The following is a 19,072-nucleotide window of genomic DNA, read 5'->3' on the forward strand; positions in this document are numbered from 1 at the left end:
TGTGACGAATTTGAGAGATACACAATCTGAAGGTGTTGGCAAAACTCTACAACATATCCAGCGAACATACAAATCATAGCAAAGTCTTGCTGACGATCTTACACATGATCATCAATTATGAAGATATCGTGATTGTGGACATCTGTTGTAACAAATAAATCGGCTTTATAAAGATAACCAGACTGCCCAGTGTTAATGTCGTGACGAGCGACACATCCCTCCTGCGTAGCCTTAGTTTCGTAAGGCAGCATACCTTATTTCAGTGATCTCGCTGATACTGCGAAGAAGCATCAACTGCCCAGGTGCTCCACTGATAATGTCTCGGTAAAGAACAAAGTTCTTGGCATCATCGATGTCCCATGTACATGTAGACTTCACCAATTTGTCCACGAACAAGCGCAACAAGGCTTCATCATTTACAAATGGTAGTGTGAATCCAATACAAGTTCAGACGATTAAGAAGTTGGGATGTCGAGGTTTAGAGGGGAAAAGTATAAAGTAGTTGGCACCGTCCCAAACTTGAGGAGAAAAGAGAGATCAGACATTAATTGAATCAACGTCGGAACCGTACCACTTTTCAAAGGATGTTTCGGAATGAGAAATTTAGATTATTAACTGGCAAAATGGCCTTCCGGCGGTTGGGATGTAGAATAGTAACGCCGATCCTTTTCCGGTCCTCTCTTCACCAATACAGGCTGCAAATTATAGACACCCACAGAGGTCTGTCACTACTACACAGACAGGAGTCAAGCAGGGCAATCAAGGTAAACAATCAGATGCCATGAAGCAAGTAAGGAGCGTAAGTTCTCAGGTGAGAGGACCCAGTGCTGACAACGAATTCAATGAATGATTAACAGCTCGATTGAATGAATACTGAGAACTAAGTACAACATTGCTCCTCGCGTTGGTATCTACAATTAAAAAAATAAATCAGGCTCCGGAGTGCTGTTTCATCATTCCAATTGATTTGTAGCAACAGTGAAAATGACAAACTTTACACAGACTGTGAAGTTAGCGTACTTGACGACGACGCATCAAGTTTCCTTTTTACCGCAGCTTTTCGACCTGGTCTTTCATCAGTGTTTGAACTATCATGGAGCTTGCGAGAAGGATTGAAGGTCAAAGAATCCAGCTCCTTTTTACACTTTTCAATCGCAGATTTCTTCGCTTGCTGTCAAGATAAGGTCTTTTGTGAGTGAAGCGAGCGTGTATGAGCAGGGTGAACTTACTTTCCGTGTATTACAGACCAGACAAGGTACTGGAAAAAAGTTGACGCAGAAGGGCCAAGAATAATCTAACTCAAGGTGCTTGCATACGTAAGGGCACTCAACTTCTAGACATTTGCTAGTTGACACATGCCAGAGAAGAATTATAAACCAGCGTAGAATAGTCTTATCAATTGTATTTACCAGGCTTTTTTCAAATTGTTGAACCCGCTCGCGACAAACATTGATTTCCATCTGCAAGGATTGTTGTCTAGCACCCACATTAACACTTTGCTGTTCCAACACCTCTTGCTGTCGGGCACGGACTGCTTGTGGTTGCCAGACCTGTATGGCTATTGCTGATCGTCTGAATTACATCGTGAAGAAAAATGTTCAAACAATCAGTCTACAGTGCTCAAAGAGTATCTGGGATTAACATACACACAACTATCTCAGACTGTGTGACTGAAAAGGCAGCATTCCGCAAGGACAAAGGTGAATCATACGAAGTGAGAATCAGTGTTCTTCCAAAGAATTGAAAAGATGACAACACACCTCGCTACTTCAAAACTTTTCAGCTCCGCTACGGTCGCGACAAGCTTCCTGCGTTCTACCTGAATATCCAATTGATATTGTTGAGCTTCCTTTTGCAGCACTGCCACCTGACTTTCTACCCTTAGCACGCGCCGCCTGTGTGCAGCCATTATGGCAGCCCTTACTTTCTCGAACCTGAAAAGACAGTGTGTGTTCACTAGATGAGTAAAACATAACAGATGCCACGTAGTGTAGGCCTCGAACATTTCTTCATTCTTTGAACATTGCATGTACTATACTACCATGCTTTGGCCAAAGAAACTGCACCAACCATCTTTTTGACGATACACGTTTTTCTAACATCGAGATGACAATTAGGTACGTAGGTTCTCTAAACAAAATCATACTACCATGTTGAAACAACAACAGAACTTGCAGTTGGGATAGAAATATCGTGTATGACTCCCTGCGTTTTGTACAAATTCTGTTGCTACCTCACTTGATAAGAATGCTCTCAACACATCACTAGTGCCAAATACAAATAAAACAACAAAAATATAGAAAAATAAACAAAATATAAGAAAGGGATTGATTTAGTTCTGGGGTAAGTAACTCCAGCCGCTGAAACACCCGATCATTAAAGCAATTGGGTGGAGAAACTTACCGAATTCTATACAAATCTCTAAAAGCTTTTGCATCATTTTCCTTCCGTGCCATGCCAGGTTCCACAACCAAGTTCCGCGACGAAGACCCGACACTGAGCTTTGCTTGATCTCGCTCCCACAAAGGGCGCCATATGCAGTCAAAATAAGAAATTTTTTTGATGCGACGACACACAAACGCCAAAGAACACAAATCCCTGTAATCCAGAACTTCTTTCTCTATTCCTAGACCTAAAATCTTCGTCCAAAGCTCATCCGGTAAACACCCCATACTGAACTTGCAACACCTGGGCATGTCCAAAGACCATTGAAATTCAGCCACTCCCTCCTTCCAAACAACGAAAAAATTGTAATTTGGAGTAGAAGAATGCAAAATTTTCAAAGCTTCATTTGCATATCCCAAAAGCTTGAGTCCACGCTCTTGCACATGTGTTGCTGCGAGAACCCTGTTGGTGGCAGCTGGAGGTAGACGACGACAGTTTCATGCAGAACTGTCGTGTTTTGATGACGGTTTCAAGGGCCATGACACGTAGAAGGGCGAGGCCATATCCTGTACAGTTTGGTGTTTTTATTTATATATGTATTTGACAGATTTTTTTCCTGTTAGTTTTATTTTTATTTAGTTGTTACATTGAAGTTTTTTGACGCTGGAACACATTTCTATCTATACCTATTATAAACTCACACCTAATTCAAGTTTCACTTCCTTTTAAAACACTGCTATACATCTGATGAAAAGAAAAAGAAAAAAGCACTACAGGTTTTCGGGTTTGCAAAGAAAATGAACAAAAATCGCAAGACACACTAATCTTGACATCTAATAGTTATAAGAAGATCCCTTAGATTCATCACGGGCTCCATGGAAATTCATCCACGGAAGATGGATGGATGAATAAGATACGATACTTTTTACTTTTGCGTTTCGGCTTCCGTTTACTTTCAGATCGCAGTGAAGCAGGGAAGAGCCTCACCATAGACGCGCGGAATGTGGTGTCGGATTCTCGAGGCGAGCTGCGCAGCTCGCAACGATGCAAGCAAGGAAGGAATGCGTGGAATTAGAATCGGAATAGACTTTTGTTACCCCGTGAATCACGACCCATCAATAAATCTTACTCACTTTCTCTCACTCTCGGTCGTCTTACCAGTCCCTTCCCCCCCAAGTGCTGCCCTTGCTGTCTACATTGCGCTGTTTAATCGGTGAAACCATGGTCAGGAAGCACTGTAGGCTTACTTAGTACGGGGAGTTGGTGGATGCCGCAGTTCCCAGGCCGTTGCCTTGTGTGTCTCGGAAGAAACCAAGATCGAGCACATTTGTGTCAAGCTGTGGGTGTAGTGACGGCAATTGCCATGGAATAGGGGAAATGCAGATGTGGAACGGGCCGTTTTGATGGCGTTCAAATTCAAGTGATTTATCTGGGTTGGAGGTCAGTTGGGTTTTACTGCTGTTGTATGCATCCGCACTACAGCCAGCGGATTACGGTGACACAGTTGAACATGTCGATTCTGGGTCGTATCTAGTGGACCAGACGGAGAGTGACGCAATTGTAATTGAACATTCGAGTTGTGATTATGGAACTGGGTTAGTCATCCCGTGCCTCCTGGAGCATACTAATTGGACTTCATTGAGCGTGATGTACTTGGCATATTCAACTGTGGTACGTTCCCTACGTTACCTATACTATTTGGTTTAGGTTGTACTGAACAAGTGTTATTCCAATGGGTAGTTTCAGAGGTTCTGCACAAGAAGGGAAGATGTGGAAAGAAAAAAACAATTCTTTATCTTCACAGAAGTAGTAATGTTTTACCAAAATCTCGTAATCCCTCTTGCAATTTTCTGATGAGGATAATGTACTTTGTGCAGAATTTCATACAACTCGCGCCTCGACGTGTACTTGGGTTGAGTGCAGTAAACGAGCACTTAATTCATCGAATCTCCTGGCGGCTAGTAACACTACACGAGTCCATTTTGGTTCACGGGGTAACAATGGCTCTAACCCAGTATTTAAAATTCTCGACTGCCAACAGAGTTACATGTACGTTTACTCGAACACTACCTGACTCACCGCCGTCTTCTGCTCTTCATCACCTTCATACAGATTAAAATGGTTCTGGAATCATGTGAAAGAAATTCGTTATGATGTTGGTTACGGCGGCACTTTGTTGATTCGTCTGAAATGACCTCTTTGTGGTTTTGTGATACTTTTACGTTTTAAAGATCTTTTCGTAGGAGAATGGGTTGTTCAGGATTTCGAATTTGAAACTAGCTAGAATTCTCGAGTTTTGATTCTACACACAAAGATCTTAACCTTGAGAAATTCTGTTGTGCTTGGCTCTTAAAGGTACACCAGAATGTATCAAAGATTGCTGTTGATTTTCATGGATTCTTTACCTTTTGTTAACAGGAAAAGGGCTGAATTTCCAGCCTTGAAGCAAACCAGCATGATGATGGATAGCGGAGATTGTTTGTCCAAATCTCCCGACGCCATCCACGCCAATTTAGCCAAGACAACACATGTTCATGTCACATACCCAGTTTTCGACCTTGGAGTTCGGCCTTGGTATGGTCCTTATTACCTTCAAACTCATGAATTTGGTTCATTCTTATGTTTGGCCTCACTGGTGATTTTGAACTTCGCGCAACTCCAACGTGACCGGGCCGTTATATATTCACATGAATTTATTATATATCGTCATTCGTACATAATGATCTTTACCTCCTGTTGGCAGGTACAGGGTTGCTCCGCCAATAAAACAACAAGATTTTGATAGATTGTGGGAGCTCTATGTCTAACTTTGTGAAATCTGAGGGCACCACCAACTTGAATGTGAGACAAGAAATATTATGTGGGTTCCTGGAGGCTCTTGTCTCTGGAGATCTTGTGGACATCCTCTCTTTCAATTCCAATGGAGCCAAATTCGTTAATAAACAGGCAACATGCACAATATCATAGTTTCATCTTAGTCAACGTAACAGATCCTAAAGTTAACTGGATACTTTGGGATGAGATGGTTTGTTCTTGTGATTTGAGACTTAGCATATTGTACTTATGAACAAGTGAAGTATTGCTTCGAAATATTGCGTTCAGGTTACATAAGCGTCTTTCTTCGTGGTCAAACATCATAATCGCCGACAATCCTGCAGACGTTGGGGGATCGAATTTATATGCAGCTATTCATGATATTATACCAACATTCCAACTTAACACATTATCGTTGAAGGTTATCCTGGTACTCAGCGATGTAGATATTGAACCTTTTCGTCTTGAGCCAAATTTGTTGGCTGATTCTCAAATCAGATTTATGTTCTACATGTTACCTGACAATTTCGACTCTGATCATCGTGAGTTTTTAGCTCTTAAATCAGTTATTTTCGATAGCAATAGCCACTTCGAAGTCTTGGATATAGCATCCACAATGAGCCCTTTGTACTGGTTACAAAGATATTTCTCATTTCTTGAGGACACAAGGTTCGCGTCAACTCCTGAAAAGTACACGAGGATGCATTCGTTGGCATTTCGGGAGATGTAATCCCAGCAGTTGCTACACCCTCAGGTAAGAAGTTGGCACGATACTTTCCGAAGCTAAGTTTTGGAGATTTTCATACCGAGGAACTGTCTCGGAAACTGTTGAAGTTCGTACTTGTGGCGTCATGACATATTCCCAGAGATGATGTTGTACACCACGTAGAATTAGTAACATATGCAATGCAAATGCCATGCAAGTGCAAATGATGAACATTTCAAAGAAAAGATATACGATGAATGCTCTCAACTGTCTTCAAAACTTCATTCGCCTTACAACCCCAAGGTAAGTACTTCTTAGCGAATCATATTGATTGGTAACCAACTTCCTCTGAAAATTTAACTTGGTTAAAATTAAACTTTAATGGTAACTCTTTTGTTTCAATTTTATTTAGTATATTTATATTCAAAGATCTTATAATCAGGTGATGTATTTTTGTGCATAGTTGAAAGAACAATGTTTAATTATATAGTTGAAATATCTGAAATGTTTATTTTTAAAGTTTTTGGTTTAGGATCATTTATAATTGCTGGAATAGAATATTTTCAAAAACTTGTTTTTAAAACGTTTGTGATGTTTTTGTTGCCTTGATATAGGATATGAATTTCCATCCCTTTTCGAAACAAGTGGATTCATCTTTTCTTGAAAAGACTTGCACATGATTTTTCCCAGCTCAAGACATATTGTGAGTCTTGTTCAACACCAGTTGGCTTTTATGAAAAATCTTAAATGAAACATTCTGTCACAACGGTAATGCTTCGTTTTATAGTAATTCTTATAATTTTGACATTTAATAAAAAAGAAAGTGTATATTTGTTCTTTTATTAACCACGAATTTCAGATCCTAATCACATACTCAGTGTTCCAATTATAATAGAAAAGATTATTAAAAATGTTGTTGTAAGCTCACTCATTGAAGAATCTTCTAGAAAGCCTCCTAGAAAATCTTAAGAATTACATTTCATGTATCAATGTGTCGCTTTAAAAATCGTTCTCATTAAAGTCAAGAAAGATCTCGAGAAGGATGTATGTAAATTTAGACGAATTCAATCTAAATACGACTACGTGAAGCATAACCAAGAATTTGAATGTGTGTGCCTGAGAATCTTTGGTAAATTGCCAATTTTACTAAGAAGAGCAGAGTTGTTATTGAGAAACTGTTGTAAAAATGGCCACCAGTTTTGGATTCGAAATGTTATCATTCAGACCATAAGCCATGAAGACTTTATTGATATAACTTCAAGCTTTGAGTGTTCTTCATCACCATTTGAGATCTGTGTCTGATAAATCTTGGATTGGAGTATGCCCACCGAAATGGTTACCAATAACTAAAACTGATATTGATAAAGATCTATCAAAGCTTCAGAAGTCTTACATCCTTCACTCGGAATACACCTAGTGGTGATTTTAATTTTTAGCATGTTATTTTTAAACTTGGAGAGGCATACTTCCCAATTCAAGCGACAGAACCAATCTGTCTGAAATTGATGAACAAATACTTATGCAAGCATCTTTTCAAAAATTGGATCGAACCCTTGTACTGGGAACTTCTACATCTCTAAAATCTGAAGACGTACCACGTGTAGGTCAGACCAGTTTACGGAACATGAGAATGTAAAACATCTCCAAATATCTTCCGGCTTCCTGCCTGTGCAATTTGGAAACAATCTTTCATAACTCGTAAACCCCGGAGAGTCTCATTACACGTTCGGCATATAGTTTCCACGTATACCTGCAAAGAGACACACCTACACAGATCTAACAGACCCTGATTCAAATATCATCTTCGATGAGAATTCTACGAGTTTTCATCACATGTGGAGTGTATGCGTTTTTCAACCAGTATTTTACCCTTAGCACGTTGCGCCTTTTGGCAGTCCTTTTGGCAGCCCTCACTTCCTCGAACCTGAAAAGACAGTGTGTGTTCACTAGATGAGTAAAACATAACAGATGCCACGTAGTGTAGGCCTCGAACATTTCTTCATTCTTTGAACATTGCATGTACTATACTATCATGCTTTGGCCAAAGAAACTGCACCAACCATCTTTTTGACGATACACGTTTTTCTAACATCGAGATGACAATTAGGTACGTAGGTTCTCTAAACAAAATCATACTACCATGTTGAAACAACAACAGAACTTGCAGTTGGGATAGAAATATCGTGTATGACTCCCTGCGTTTTGTACAAATTCTGTTGCTACCTCACTTGATAAGAATGCTCTCAACACATCACTAGTGCCAAATACAAATAAAACAACAAAAATATAGAAAAATAAACAAAATATAAGAAAGGGATTGATTTAGTTCTGGGGTAAGTAACTCCAGCCGCTGAAACGTCGTTCATTCCGACCTCAATTTCTTCTGAAACACCCGACCATCAAAGCAATTGGGTGGAGAAACTTACCGAATTCTATACAAATCTCTAAAAGCTTTTGCATCATTTTCCTTCCGTGCCATGCCAGGTTCCACAACCAAGTTCCGCGACGAAGACCCGACACTGAGCTTTACTTGATCTCGCTCCCACAAAGAGCGCCACATGCGGTCAAAATAAGAAATTTGTTTGATGCGACGACACACAAACGCCAAAGAACACAAATCCCTGTAATCCAGAACTTCTTTCTCTATTCCTAGACCTAAAATCTTCGTCCAAAGCTCATCCGGTAAACACCCCATACTGAACTTGCAACACCTGGGAAGTTCCGAAGAGCATTAAAATCCAGCCACTCCCTCCTTTTAAACAACAAAAACCATCGTGACTCGGAGTAAAGAAAGCAAAAATTTCAAAGCTTGATTTGCATGTCCCAAACGTATGACTCAATGCGGGAATTAACACCATGGGAATTCCCGCCTAAAACTTTTCTAATGTGTCTGGAATTCTCAACAGAAACTCTTCAGCTTTCATCAGTTGTGGACGAAACCTTGAAAAGCTTGCAATCCGATTGTTCAGCATCAAAATCTGTGCTGACAACCAGATACAATAACCTCTTCACACTCACCTTGTCAAACAATAGTAATTATGAACGGCTGCTTAAACTGAAACATTTCACGCAGAACAATTGATTATACTCACTCAGTACCTTTCCTCGGTAGGTATGAACTCGAAGGAACTGAAACGAAGGCTCCATGCTCTCCGGAGAATGAAAAAGCTCGGGTGACAAATGACGATTCAGAAACTCCACGCCGTGCCCATTTGACGCGCACACACTCCCAGATTCCAGGCCTCGGACGGACAGCCAATCCAACCCAAGGGGCCGAAACTATGGCTTCCTGTACATGCGAACTCTTCTTCCAACATTAGGAACAGAGCTGTCGTGAAGTATTTTGATCTCACGTTACATGAGAGGTAAACCCCGTGCTTCAAGCGCTAAATAGGGACGTTGAACCCAAAGGCAGCTCTTGGAAACTTTAAATGGCAATTATTGATAAGTTTCCCAAAGGCGCTGCTCTTTATGTCGTCAACATTGCCCTGCAGTAGGTTGAGAAGTTGATTACGATTATCCTGCAAAGAGTTCTAGACTCGCTCTTTCATGCTGGTAATACGCCGAAGCGCTTTCCCCTGGTGCACCATGTTGAGGACTGGAAAGCTCAATTTAGGCTATCCGTCAAACCTGCAAGGTCAGTGTGTTCACTTGAGGAGCTCGATTCAAGAGCTTCACTGTGACGCGAGCGGCGAGACAAATTGATTACAGGAATACAGATATCTCACTACGTTGAAGGCAAACATCTTGCATTAGTTTCAAAGACCTCTCATCCATAACTGAAATAAATAAATAAATAAATAAATAAATAAATAATAAACTATTGATCTAACTCAGAGAGGGAGCTTCGACTAAGGAATTAAAATATTGATATGAGCAGGCTATGAATTCATGAAGGCGCAAATACAAACACAAGATTAAATACTCAAATCAAGCCATGTCAAGAAGTCCAACAACGGACAACTAATTCAAACTCCGTCCAACATTTCTTACTTACAGAAATCAGCTCTTGCTCGGCGAGAACGCCACCAATTGCCCCACAAGGATGTCTGTGTCTGAACTCAAACCCCTCAACTGATCAACTCGCCTCAACGCCACAGGAAACGAGGAAAACCACAACCACTCGCGACTGCAAACAACACATAACAGAAAAAAGAGAGACAAGACAGCATTGCAATTCAGCGAGATGTGTCGCGGATCTCATAGACAGAAATCGATAAGTTGAAGTATAAAGAGCGATTGATTGAAGGAAAACGATATTGTCGCACGCGACGACAATCTGTACTGATATATGCAGTGCGTTGAAGACGCCTATCTTACATCCATCGAACCTGTCCGGATCAACGTGATTCATCGTTGGCGATTGCAAATAGGATGCGTTGACGCATCTGAGCATGAATCTTTCGCCTGAGATTACCATCCTGCGAGTCTTCCTTGCCATTCCTTGCAGTTTACCCCTGGATTGGATAGCGGCAATGTGTGACGGTAATGTTCCCATGCTGACTGGTCGAAGGGCAAATTGGAGTACAGCAGAAGTATTATACTTAGGTGTGATACGACACTGCAACATTCTAAGATATGAATAGTACATCGTCAAGTAAATTTAAATTTAAACTGCATGAAGAGAATTTTTGTCTTTTGTTACGGAACGCTGATTACCTGTTACTTTAAATTATTTGAAGACGTTACAGCGCTTGATTGATCTTTACGCCCTTCGAGTGGGACAGATTGAAGAGCCGAGAAGTATACAAATACCGAGTAGTCTCAGAGCTCAAATTTCTAACGGCTGAGCTTCTACTCCATCAATTTGGTCACTTGGAGCAAATGAAGGGATCTATTGTTGGCGAGACCAAACGCTTCGGCTGGAAAAGGGTAAATGTGAATAACGCTCATTAAATGTTGAGCAAGTAAGAGCATGATAGTACGTATTTACAATAATTACCAACCACTAGAGTCATCAAACGTGAGAGATATCCTAAAATCGCATATAATATATAATGAGGAAATATTCAATCCCCTTCATCGACTCGTAGTAGAGAAACATGGAATGAAATAATTGTGGTCATTTCAGGACTTGGTAGCAAGCAAAAGTCCGTTCATAATTCAGTACCAATGTGCACAAACAAGCAGAGATCGTGGGAGTTGGGAGTTGGGAGTTGGGGCTGGAATGCATTGAAATGCTAACGGAAATAGAGAGGCTTCAAGTGCACACCTAACTGCAAACTATACTCGTGACAATTCCTGTAGCAACCAGTTTGTGTGAGCCAGTGTACACCTAGCTGCCACCGGCCAACACGGCATCTAATAATCCAAGGAAATGACCTTATCAATACATCGTACGCCGTGAATGCCACGATCACATGCGATTCCCACAACTCCCTAGTCCGAATCAGCAGAGAAAAAACATCCTGACCATATATATATATATATATATATATATACATATATATATAATCATATACATATCTGTATATATATCGGATATATATATATATATATATATATATACACGATCCATTCCAGCTTCTCCACACCCAATAGAAACTTCCTTTAACATGGCCTAAAGTAGAATAGCCTGAGGTAGAATGAAATCGTTGCGGTGTTAACCTACAATGGCAAAATCAACAGAGCGACAATGGAGATAAAACTCGAAGATAAAGTAGAAACCTAAAGACCTTGAAGACCACCACCTATTCCTCTCAAAATCGGTTGCGAGGTACCACAGACCACACTTTCTCCCCAGTTCATTCCCTGTCGACGTCATCACAGGAACAGGACATTGACCTATCGCAACCTACAAACAATGTGTTCCTACACATCTAAGCAATAAGTGCGGCACTGACACACGCGACCTAAACCTTGACAAACCAACACCACACCCAACAACCGAACAAGCGCACTTTGGTGGGTTCAAAAGAACCCCAAATTGATTTTATTTTATTTTTTTTGGTACTTTTTTGGTTTCATATTTGCATAAAATCTACACAGGGATTTCACAGCCTACGCCCTCTCTCCCCTGATTCTCCTGGCCAGTTGGATGTCTTTGGGCATAATTGTCACCCGCTTTGCATGGATGGCACACAAGTTGGTATCCTCAAACAAACCAACCAGGTAGGCCTCTGCTGCCTCCTGAAGGGCTAGGACAGCGTGGCTCTGGAAACGCAGATCGGTCTGCAAAACACACAAACGCAAGCTTCTCAGTCAACAATCACTCTAATACCTATTCCCGGTGCAACGATCTGGTTAAAACTGAATGCCTTCCCCTGTTAAATAAAAGGTGTGCACAATGTCCAGCAACAAACAGGATTTCGCTCAGAAAGTCAAACTTGTCGCCCATGAAGCAGGACCGTACCTTAAAGTCTTGAGCGATCTCGCGAACCAATCTCTGAAACGGCAACTTACGGATCAATAGCTCCGTGCTCTTTTGGTACTTACGGATTTCTCTGTACATCCACAAGTGAAGTTAGTAAGCAAGAACCGTAAAAACTGTTCAAATTCATACTCATAACATCAAACAAGAGCCATGAAAAATGTTCGGACACATGCATGCATTGCAACTAATGAATGCCAAACCAGACTGCTTACCGAAGAGCGACTGTTCCTGGACGATAACGGTGCGGCTTCTTCACACCTCCGGTGGTCGGGGCGGATTTCCTCGCAGCCTGAATTATGTGAACCCAATTCAAACATATGTCATCTGTGCACGTTCGCAATCACAGCATACCTTGGCCATCTCTCAAAGCTATCATTTAGCATTTATGCTGTACAAAGTTACGTGATGGCAGCGACACAGCAAAAATAGCGTACGCCTTGTTACCTTGGTGGCCAGCTGCTTCCTGGGAGCTTTACCTCCGGTAGATTTACGGGCTGTCTGCTTGGTACGTGCCATTGTGAAACTGCAACCAATACAGCGCGGTTCAGTTTGCGAATTAGCGAAAAGATTCAAACTCTACAAATGATTCCAGCCCCGGTTCCTGAGACATTTACTCTCAAGAAATACTAACAAGATCTCCAAGCCACGTCACCAAAAGTTGGACTGACGGCAAGCCCGAAAATAATATGAAAGAGGCAAAATACTGTAGCCATACTGTTGCCTTAGCCATAGGAAGCTTGAGCTGATGAGTCGATTAACATGTGGCTCGAGTCACCGGAGGGAAAACAATGTCTTAAAACCAAAACGTGAAAATAGGAACTAAAAAGTCACACACGCACAATCGCCAGACCCCGCACGGTTTCAAACATATCAACCATAACCGTATGAAAATTCGTCCATAGTACAAAACATAGCACAGAACGTATGACAGATACCTTGAACACGAAAGCGGAATCTCCGATACTCTCAAACTAGGGTTCTGACACTACAATAATAAATATCCAGGAAGTTGCAGAAACGTGCTCTCAGGAGTCCCTCGCCGTCGTGCTAAACAAAACCGCACGTTAACTGAAATATTTCTTACGCTAGTGCGGACATGGAACGTATCGCTCGCACGAAACATCAACTTACAAGGAGGTTCTGCAGGAAAACAATGCAGAAAACTCTGCAAACGGCACCACAAACGCCACAACAACAGCCTTAGCAAGGCCAATAAACCCACCTTGGGAAAACGAAACAATCGTGCGATGCAAAGAACAAGTGGAGAGCGAGCGCAAAGAAAACTTGAGCAGCACGAATACGGCTAGAGCAGAGTGATAAGGAGACGATGCGGTGGGTAGAAAGAAAATGAGGGCGAAGATGTGTACCGTGAGTGACGAGAAATAAGAAAAGGCGTCGCGCCTTAAGGACAATCACGAAGCAGAGCACGGGCGGTCTGGGCCCTTGGATCCTCCGAGATCGATGTTGGATTGACGTCTGACGGCTTGGTTTTCCGAACCTGGTGCCAAACCTGAGGCGCAGCACCCGATAAGCCCTATATTTGGCGGTTCTTTTGGCGGAGGAGTGTCCAGCTTTAGCGGGCAGACCTCAAAACTTGAAATAGCGGATCCCAATGACATGGTCAACGTCGTAAGAAGAACGCATGACACCAGTCAACTGTAAGATTGTGATCGCAAATCCCTAACCCTAACTAATCCCTGACACCACTTCCAACCCCTACTTTACTCAACTGGGTATCATAGATAATTGTATTCTTGTGCGTGACTTGAGCTAGGATAAGATTGTAACAAACATTATAATCACTTAGGAAAATGTGATATAAATAAATGGTGAATTATAAAATGAGAGTAATAACAACAAATAAATACTTATCAAAATAAATCTATATGGTAGTGACACGATGAGCTGTATTGTATTGTACAATACAATACAATTGTATAGTAACTATACACAATTGTTACAATACAATTGTTTGCAAAGTATAGTTTATATTATTTCAGATGATGTTAACTTTTACATCCTGACAATATACAGATATGTAAATATGTATATATATGCATGTATATATATATATATATATATATATTTGTGTGTGTGTGTGTGTGTGTGTGTTTTTTTTTTTTTTTTTTTTTTTCATTTTGAGAGAAGTGTATTTTCAAAATTAACTTGTAAAAAATTAATTTGTATGTATTTCCTGTTAAACCAATGAGTAATAGAAGAAGTAAAAAAATTCAATGGCTCTAAGAAATGCTATTGTTGATTTTTAATGGTTAAAGTTACCAACAGCCAACTTCTTTAACTTTAAAACTAATCATATTATTATTATTATTATCATCATTATGTTTAAAGTATCTATCGTGTAAATTGTTTTTGGTATAAATAAAGACATATAGAAGCCTTCTCTTTCATGGAACATGGATGAACACAAATGAATGAAGGGGACGGATGGACGACAGTCCCAAAGTTTGCAGTACCCCAATGGCACAAATTTTCACTAATCTTTACTAAAATAGCAACATGTGTGAAATTGATAAGAGAGCAAGTTTATGAAATAATAGACACATTTGTGTTCACAATATATATGCAATAAGTACACAAATCATTTATAATGATTAGACATGACCAATTAGGTATCATGAATATATATATATATATATGTATATATATGATTCAATTATGTACAACATTTATTTATATATGTGTGTATATTTACAAACACACAAATCATTAAATAAATAAACAAGTTCAAGTACATTTTAAAGATGTGGCGATGCAAGTCACGATAATTTAGTCTAATATATCAGCATCTGAAACAGCATACAAATTAATGAACCATGATATAGAAAGTGTACAGCAAAATGTCAGCCAATAGGAGGGCTGGAACGCTTGACATAGAAGCCGTGGGATGGAATACGATTCCCCCAAAGAATCCCAGAAAGAAGTTCAAACGAGACTTATTCACAGCTGCCAAAGCCTGACTATTCCCGCCACTTCCCATTCCAGGTTCGGTTCCAATCTGGAAAGCCGAACTTCCGGACCTCTTTTCAGCGTCGATGCTGAAGAGAGATCCAAGGGCCTATGTTCGGCGCGGCTTTTGGTTTTCCGGCATCCCGTGCGCTCCATTCTTGTGTTTAAGACGTTCTCGTTCTCGTTGCACATCTTTTCGAACGCATTGTCTCCGTTGCAAGTTGCTCGTGCCGCTCCCGCAAATTCTAGTTTTCGGTACGCTTTCCCCTGCCTTCAGTGTTATTCTTGTGGCAACGTTGATCCGTCAGTGTAAGGTGCGTTAGTATGCCGCTCGGATGTTGTTGTGATGTCGGTGATGCCACTTGCGCAGGTTCTCCATCGTATTTCTTCAGAAACCCTCATTTGTTTCTGTGTCGTACGCGCGGGTTGTATTGTGACCGCTCTCGCCGTGCGTATTTCTTGTTGTAGTTTTTGATTTTGTTTGCGCACGGTTGGTCAGTGGCTGTGTACACTTCCTGGACTGTGTGAGTTTTGTGTGTAGCAATCAAACCCTCGTTGCAGAGACGCGGGAAACTTTGCTTCTTGCCCGAGGTTTTCGGTGGCTCTCAGCATGATTCTACGCCACTGAGTTTTTTTCGAGCTTAACCCTTTGTGGTTAAATTTGTAACTGTATTGTTTCTCCTGTCAAATAGTCTTGTGCTGCTTGTATATTTCGCAGCAGCGTTGGTTTGGTTAGAGCCGGTTATTCCTTCGATATTTCAGATTTAGTTGTCATCTTCTAATTCGAAGACGATCGCGTCTTATTGGTAGTGATACCGTCATTGTTCAGGTTATTGTCGGGACTTGGAGGTCATGTTTCGACGACTGAGTGTACATGTCGTAGTGAAGCAGATTCGTAACAGTTAAAGTTGATGTATTTAGACTTCTAACGGGGGAGTTGAACTGTGGTATGGTGGTCGCAGTGTCACGATGGCGCGTACCAAGCAGACTGCACGTAAATCAACGGGAGGGAAGGCTCCCAGGAAGCAGCTGGCCACAAAGGTACGTCGGCGTAGGTGATGTGTGGAGTATACTGGCTTGTACTTGATCGTGGGTAGGGGTTTGTGGGGTTGAGTGTGAGAATTGTGTTGATAGGGGATGTAGGGGATGTATTGGCGTGAGCAGGATATTGAATGTGACAAGTGTGTCTGTAAATGTTGCAGGCTGCGAGGAAGTCCGCCCCAACCACGGGAGGAGTGAAGAAGCCACATCGTTACCGCCCAGGAACAGTCGCTCTTCGGTGAGTGGGTTGGGGTTGGGTTATGGGAGCATCTGTGTGCATGTTAATGGCACGTGAAATTGTCAGAGGTTTGGCTGAGTTAATGTATTCGGTGTTCAACTGAATGAAGAGTTTTGTGCGCCATTGTGCAGGGAGATCCGTAAGTACCAGAAGAGCACGGAGTTGCTGATCCGCAAGTTGCCATTCCAGAGGCTTGTCCGTGAGATCGCACAGGACTTCAAGGTAAGGGCGTGCTTGATACGCAACATGGTTAGTTTAGTCAGAGGAGGGCGGCGAATGGGTCGTGTTTATGTGTGTTGTGTTGAGGGGATGTAGGGTGATGGACGTTCAGTGAGCATGGGTTGGTGTGCCACCGGTGTCGTCAACTGAGAGGCTTGCTTGTTTGTTTTGCAGACCGATCTGCGTTTCCAGAGTCACGCCGTGCTGGCCCTCCAAGAAGCCGCTGAGGCATACCTAGTGGGTCTTTTCGAGGATACCAACTTGTGCGCCATCCACGCGAAGCGAGTGACGATCATGCCGAAGGACATTCAGCTGGCGAGAAGAATCAGAGGAGAAAGAGCATAGGCTTAGAAATACTTATGTACAGATTTTACAAAAATGTGAAACGATGAAAACCCCAAAAAAAAAAACAAAAACAAAAAAAAAGAATAAAATCAGTTTGGGGTTCTTTTGAACCCACCTAAGTGCGCTTGTCCGAGTATTATTGGATGCTATGATGGTTCGTAAAGGTTGAGCCTCGGTTATTTACGCTGCCCAAAAAAGCTATGACTTACAGGACATCTGTTACGTACGTTCAGTGTGTGAAAGCTTCAAGATAAGTGAAAATTGGTACGGAACTACGAAACTCATTATTATTTTTTTAAATTAGGTTTTAAGACGAGATCCCCTTCCGATGCAGAAACATGAGCTTGAACGCTGCGTTTACGTGGATTTGGAGTGCCTGTGACTATTGATGATGACGAGTGCGTTTAATTTGTTGCTTGGACAAGGCCTTCATCATTGTACATGCCTGTGTGCCAACTGGAAATTATACTCGTACTGATCATGAAAGGTCTTGACCGTAGCCTAGATAACGAGAAACACATGTTCAAAAATCAAAAGATGTAATTACTTAAGTTATTTGTATAATTCTGAATCGCTTGTACATGATGTCATTGGCGTCCATGTTCAGAAAAATGGAGTAACACCGAAACAATAATGACTTTTCGTAATATAAAACACCTGAGGCACTATTTGATGTATTCTCAGGATCATAGGAAGTATTTTAATTATTAAATAATACAATAACATCTTTAGTATATTTATAACTACTAAATCACTCATTAAATCTTATATATTAAATACACATTTAATAGTTACTAAATAAATAGCATGTGTGTGTTTCTCTGATTCTCTATATATGTACATACACTAGCATCAGGGGTCTTATTTTACTTTGGGAGTAACATGTCAAAACAAATTAATGTTGTGCTATAATATAAAATACAATAATGATTTACAATATAACTAAGAATTACACAAACATATTTTTATTGATAACACAATGTTTTTCTTATGATGAATAATAATAACAAAAAGAAATCCACATGCTCAAATTACAAAAAAATCTCATGGATTTTATTTGAGGTGTTTTGAAAATTATGTATGGATATAAAGCTTAATATATATATGTTTATGAAAAAAACTACAAATAAAATTTACCAAACATATATATATATATATATATACATACAATCACAATTATTATCAAATATTGTTGTAAGAAAAAACATTTTTTGAAATATTATTAGCAACTATATATGTTTATATGTGTATATATACACCTGAAAGATATACATACGTACATACATTTGTTACACAAATACATTGCAAGGTTTTTTTTAATATTTGTTAAATATTAATTTTATAAATTAACTATAAATTTATTTTAAAAAAAATTACGTTTAAATTTTAATAATTATATAATTATATATATTTATTTTATATTTTATAATGTATATATAAAATCTATAAGATTTTATTTTAAGTGGTTTGTTTGAGCATTAAAAATAATGGACTTAAAAAAAATTAATACCATCTTAATAATTCTACTTAAATTTTAAAATATAAGGATTAATCTTTAAGTTTTTATTTTTTTAATTTTTTCAATATTTTTTAGAATGACACATATCAAATAATGATGCTTAGGGTTTTCTAATTATAGATTTAAAAGATTTTAGAATAGAACATTTGCTATGAAATCATTAAAAATGTGTCATAGATTATGACAATTGAGTTAAGATATGTTCATGTTAATGTTAAGTTAAGATGCTAGCACTTTAATATTTTTGATGTTGAAATAATATGTTATTAATAAAATAATTATAATAATAATAAATATTTGTCTTATTATATTAATAATTATATTATTATCATTTAATTTATATTAAATTATGATATTTAAGTTATAAATATGGCTTCTTCTTGATGGACTATTGATGAGATGAGAATTGGTAAGGTGAAACAAATTTCTTATTGGAGGGGGTGTTGCACTCCAAATAATACCATT

The 19,072-nt window shown here is 39.8% G+C and overlaps 5 protein-coding genes and 2 long non-coding RNA genes across 19 annotated transcripts; 3 read left to right on the forward strand and 4 right to left on the reverse strand.

Moving 5' to 3' along the window:
• Positions 1-90: 90 nt before the first annotated feature.
• LOC112295641 (F-box protein SKIP24) lies at positions 91-2,858 on the reverse strand. 4 transcript variants are annotated; one of them, XM_024547486.3, is made up of 6 exons: positions 2,404-2,858; positions 1,761-1,934; positions 1,410-1,572; positions 1,052-1,171; positions 572-695; positions 91-372 (listed from the first exon to the last, which is right to left on the reverse strand). In XM_024547486.3, exons 1-5 carry the CDS (start codon positions 2,694-2,696, stop codon positions 612-614), a joined length of 834 nt encoding a protein of 277 aa, XP_024403254.1. In that variant the 5' UTR covers positions 2,697-2,858; the 3' UTR covers positions 91-372; positions 572-611. The 4 variants fall into 4 exon arrangements, with proteins under 4 accessions (XP_024403254.1, XP_024403251.1, XP_024403253.1 ...); XM_024547483.3 differs by having other exon boundaries at positions 1,021-1,171; positions 2,404-2,857; XM_024547485.3 differs by having other exon boundaries at positions 91-695; positions 2,404-2,857.
• Positions 2,859-3,398: 540 nt separating this feature from the next.
• LOC149987464 (uncharacterized) lies at positions 3,399-4,502 on the forward strand. The gene is made up of 2 exons (XR_016498163.1): positions 3,399-4,056; positions 4,263-4,502. It is a non-coding gene; the product is annotated as an uncharacterized LOC149987464 (long non-coding RNA).
• A 2,600-nt stretch (positions 4,503-7,102) lies between these two features.
• On the reverse strand, positions 7,103-8,600 carry LOC112295643 (F-box protein SKIP24). Of its 4 annotated transcripts, none has more exons than XM_073540529.2 (4): positions 8,332-8,600; positions 7,775-7,829; positions 7,501-7,571; positions 7,103-7,318 (listed from the first exon to the last, which is right to left on the reverse strand). In XM_073540529.2, the coding sequence occupies exons 1-3, from the start codon at positions 8,598-8,600 to the stop codon at positions 7,521-7,523; spliced, it is 375 nt and encodes a 124-aa protein (XP_073396630.1). In that variant the 3' UTR covers positions 7,103-7,318; positions 7,501-7,520. The 4 variants fall into 4 exon arrangements, with proteins under 4 accessions (XP_073396630.1, XP_073396628.1, XP_073396629.1 ...); XM_073540527.1 differs by having other exon boundaries at positions 7,501-7,655; XM_073540528.2 differs by having other exon boundaries at positions 7,303-7,571.
• LOC141046473 (uncharacterized) lies at positions 7,824-10,531 on the forward strand. 2 transcript variants are annotated; one of them, XR_012219486.2, is made up of 3 exons: positions 7,824-8,012; positions 8,390-9,643; positions 9,786-10,531. It is a non-coding gene; the product is annotated as an uncharacterized LOC141046473 (long non-coding RNA). The 2 variants fall into 2 exon arrangements; XR_012219489.2 differs by lacking the exon at positions 7,824-8,012 and adding an exon at positions 8,061-8,238.
• LOC141046472 (uncharacterized) lies at positions 9,908-10,496 on the reverse strand. The gene is made up of 2 exons (XM_073540533.1): positions 10,237-10,496; positions 9,908-10,034 (listed from the first exon to the last, which is right to left on the reverse strand). The coding sequence occupies exons 1-2, from the start codon at positions 10,494-10,496 to the stop codon at positions 9,908-9,910; spliced, it is 387 nt and encodes a 128-aa protein (XP_073396634.1).
• Positions 10,532-11,805: 1,274 nt separating the features above from the next.
• On the reverse strand, positions 11,806-13,643 carry LOC112295645 (histone H3.3). 3 transcript variants are annotated; one of them, XM_024547492.3, is made up of 5 exons: positions 13,501-13,643; positions 12,723-12,801; positions 12,491-12,567; positions 12,258-12,348; positions 11,806-12,076 (listed from the first exon to the last, which is right to left on the reverse strand). In XM_024547492.3, the coding sequence occupies exons 2-5, from the start codon at positions 12,792-12,794 to the stop codon at positions 11,906-11,908; spliced, it is 411 nt and encodes a 136-aa protein (XP_024403260.1). In that variant the 5' UTR covers positions 12,795-12,801; positions 13,501-13,643; the 3' UTR covers positions 11,806-11,905. The 3 variants fall into 3 exon arrangements, with proteins under 3 accessions (XP_024403260.1, XP_090100290.1, XP_024403259.1); XM_090244164.1 differs by having other exon boundaries at positions 13,410-13,643; XM_024547491.3 differs by having other exon boundaries at positions 13,214-13,643.
• Positions 13,644-15,451: 1,808 nt separating this feature from the next.
• LOC112295644 (histone H3.3) lies at positions 15,452-17,207 on the forward strand. 4 transcript variants are annotated; one of them, XM_073540531.2, is made up of 5 exons: positions 15,452-15,615; positions 16,208-16,286; positions 16,448-16,524; positions 16,656-16,746; positions 16,918-17,207. In XM_073540531.2, the coding sequence occupies exons 2-5, from the start codon at positions 16,215-16,217 to the stop codon at positions 17,086-17,088; spliced, it is 411 nt and encodes a 136-aa protein (XP_073396632.1). In that variant the 5' UTR covers positions 15,452-15,615; positions 16,208-16,214; the 3' UTR covers positions 17,089-17,207. The 4 variants fall into 4 exon arrangements, with proteins under 4 accessions (XP_073396632.1, XP_024403257.1, XP_024403258.1 ...); XM_024547489.2 differs by having other exon boundaries at positions 15,452-15,559; XM_024547490.3 differs by having other exon boundaries at positions 15,452-15,500.
• The last annotated feature ends 1,865 nt before the right edge of the window (positions 17,208-19,072 follow it).

Source organism: Physcomitrium patens, chromosome 18 (genome assembly GCF_059467195.1).
Source record: "Physcomitrium patens ecotype Gransden chromosome 18, ASM5946719v1, whole genome shotgun sequence".
Classification (NCBI taxonomy): Eukaryota; Viridiplantae; Streptophyta; class Bryopsida; order Funariales; family Funariaceae; genus Physcomitrium; species Physcomitrium patens.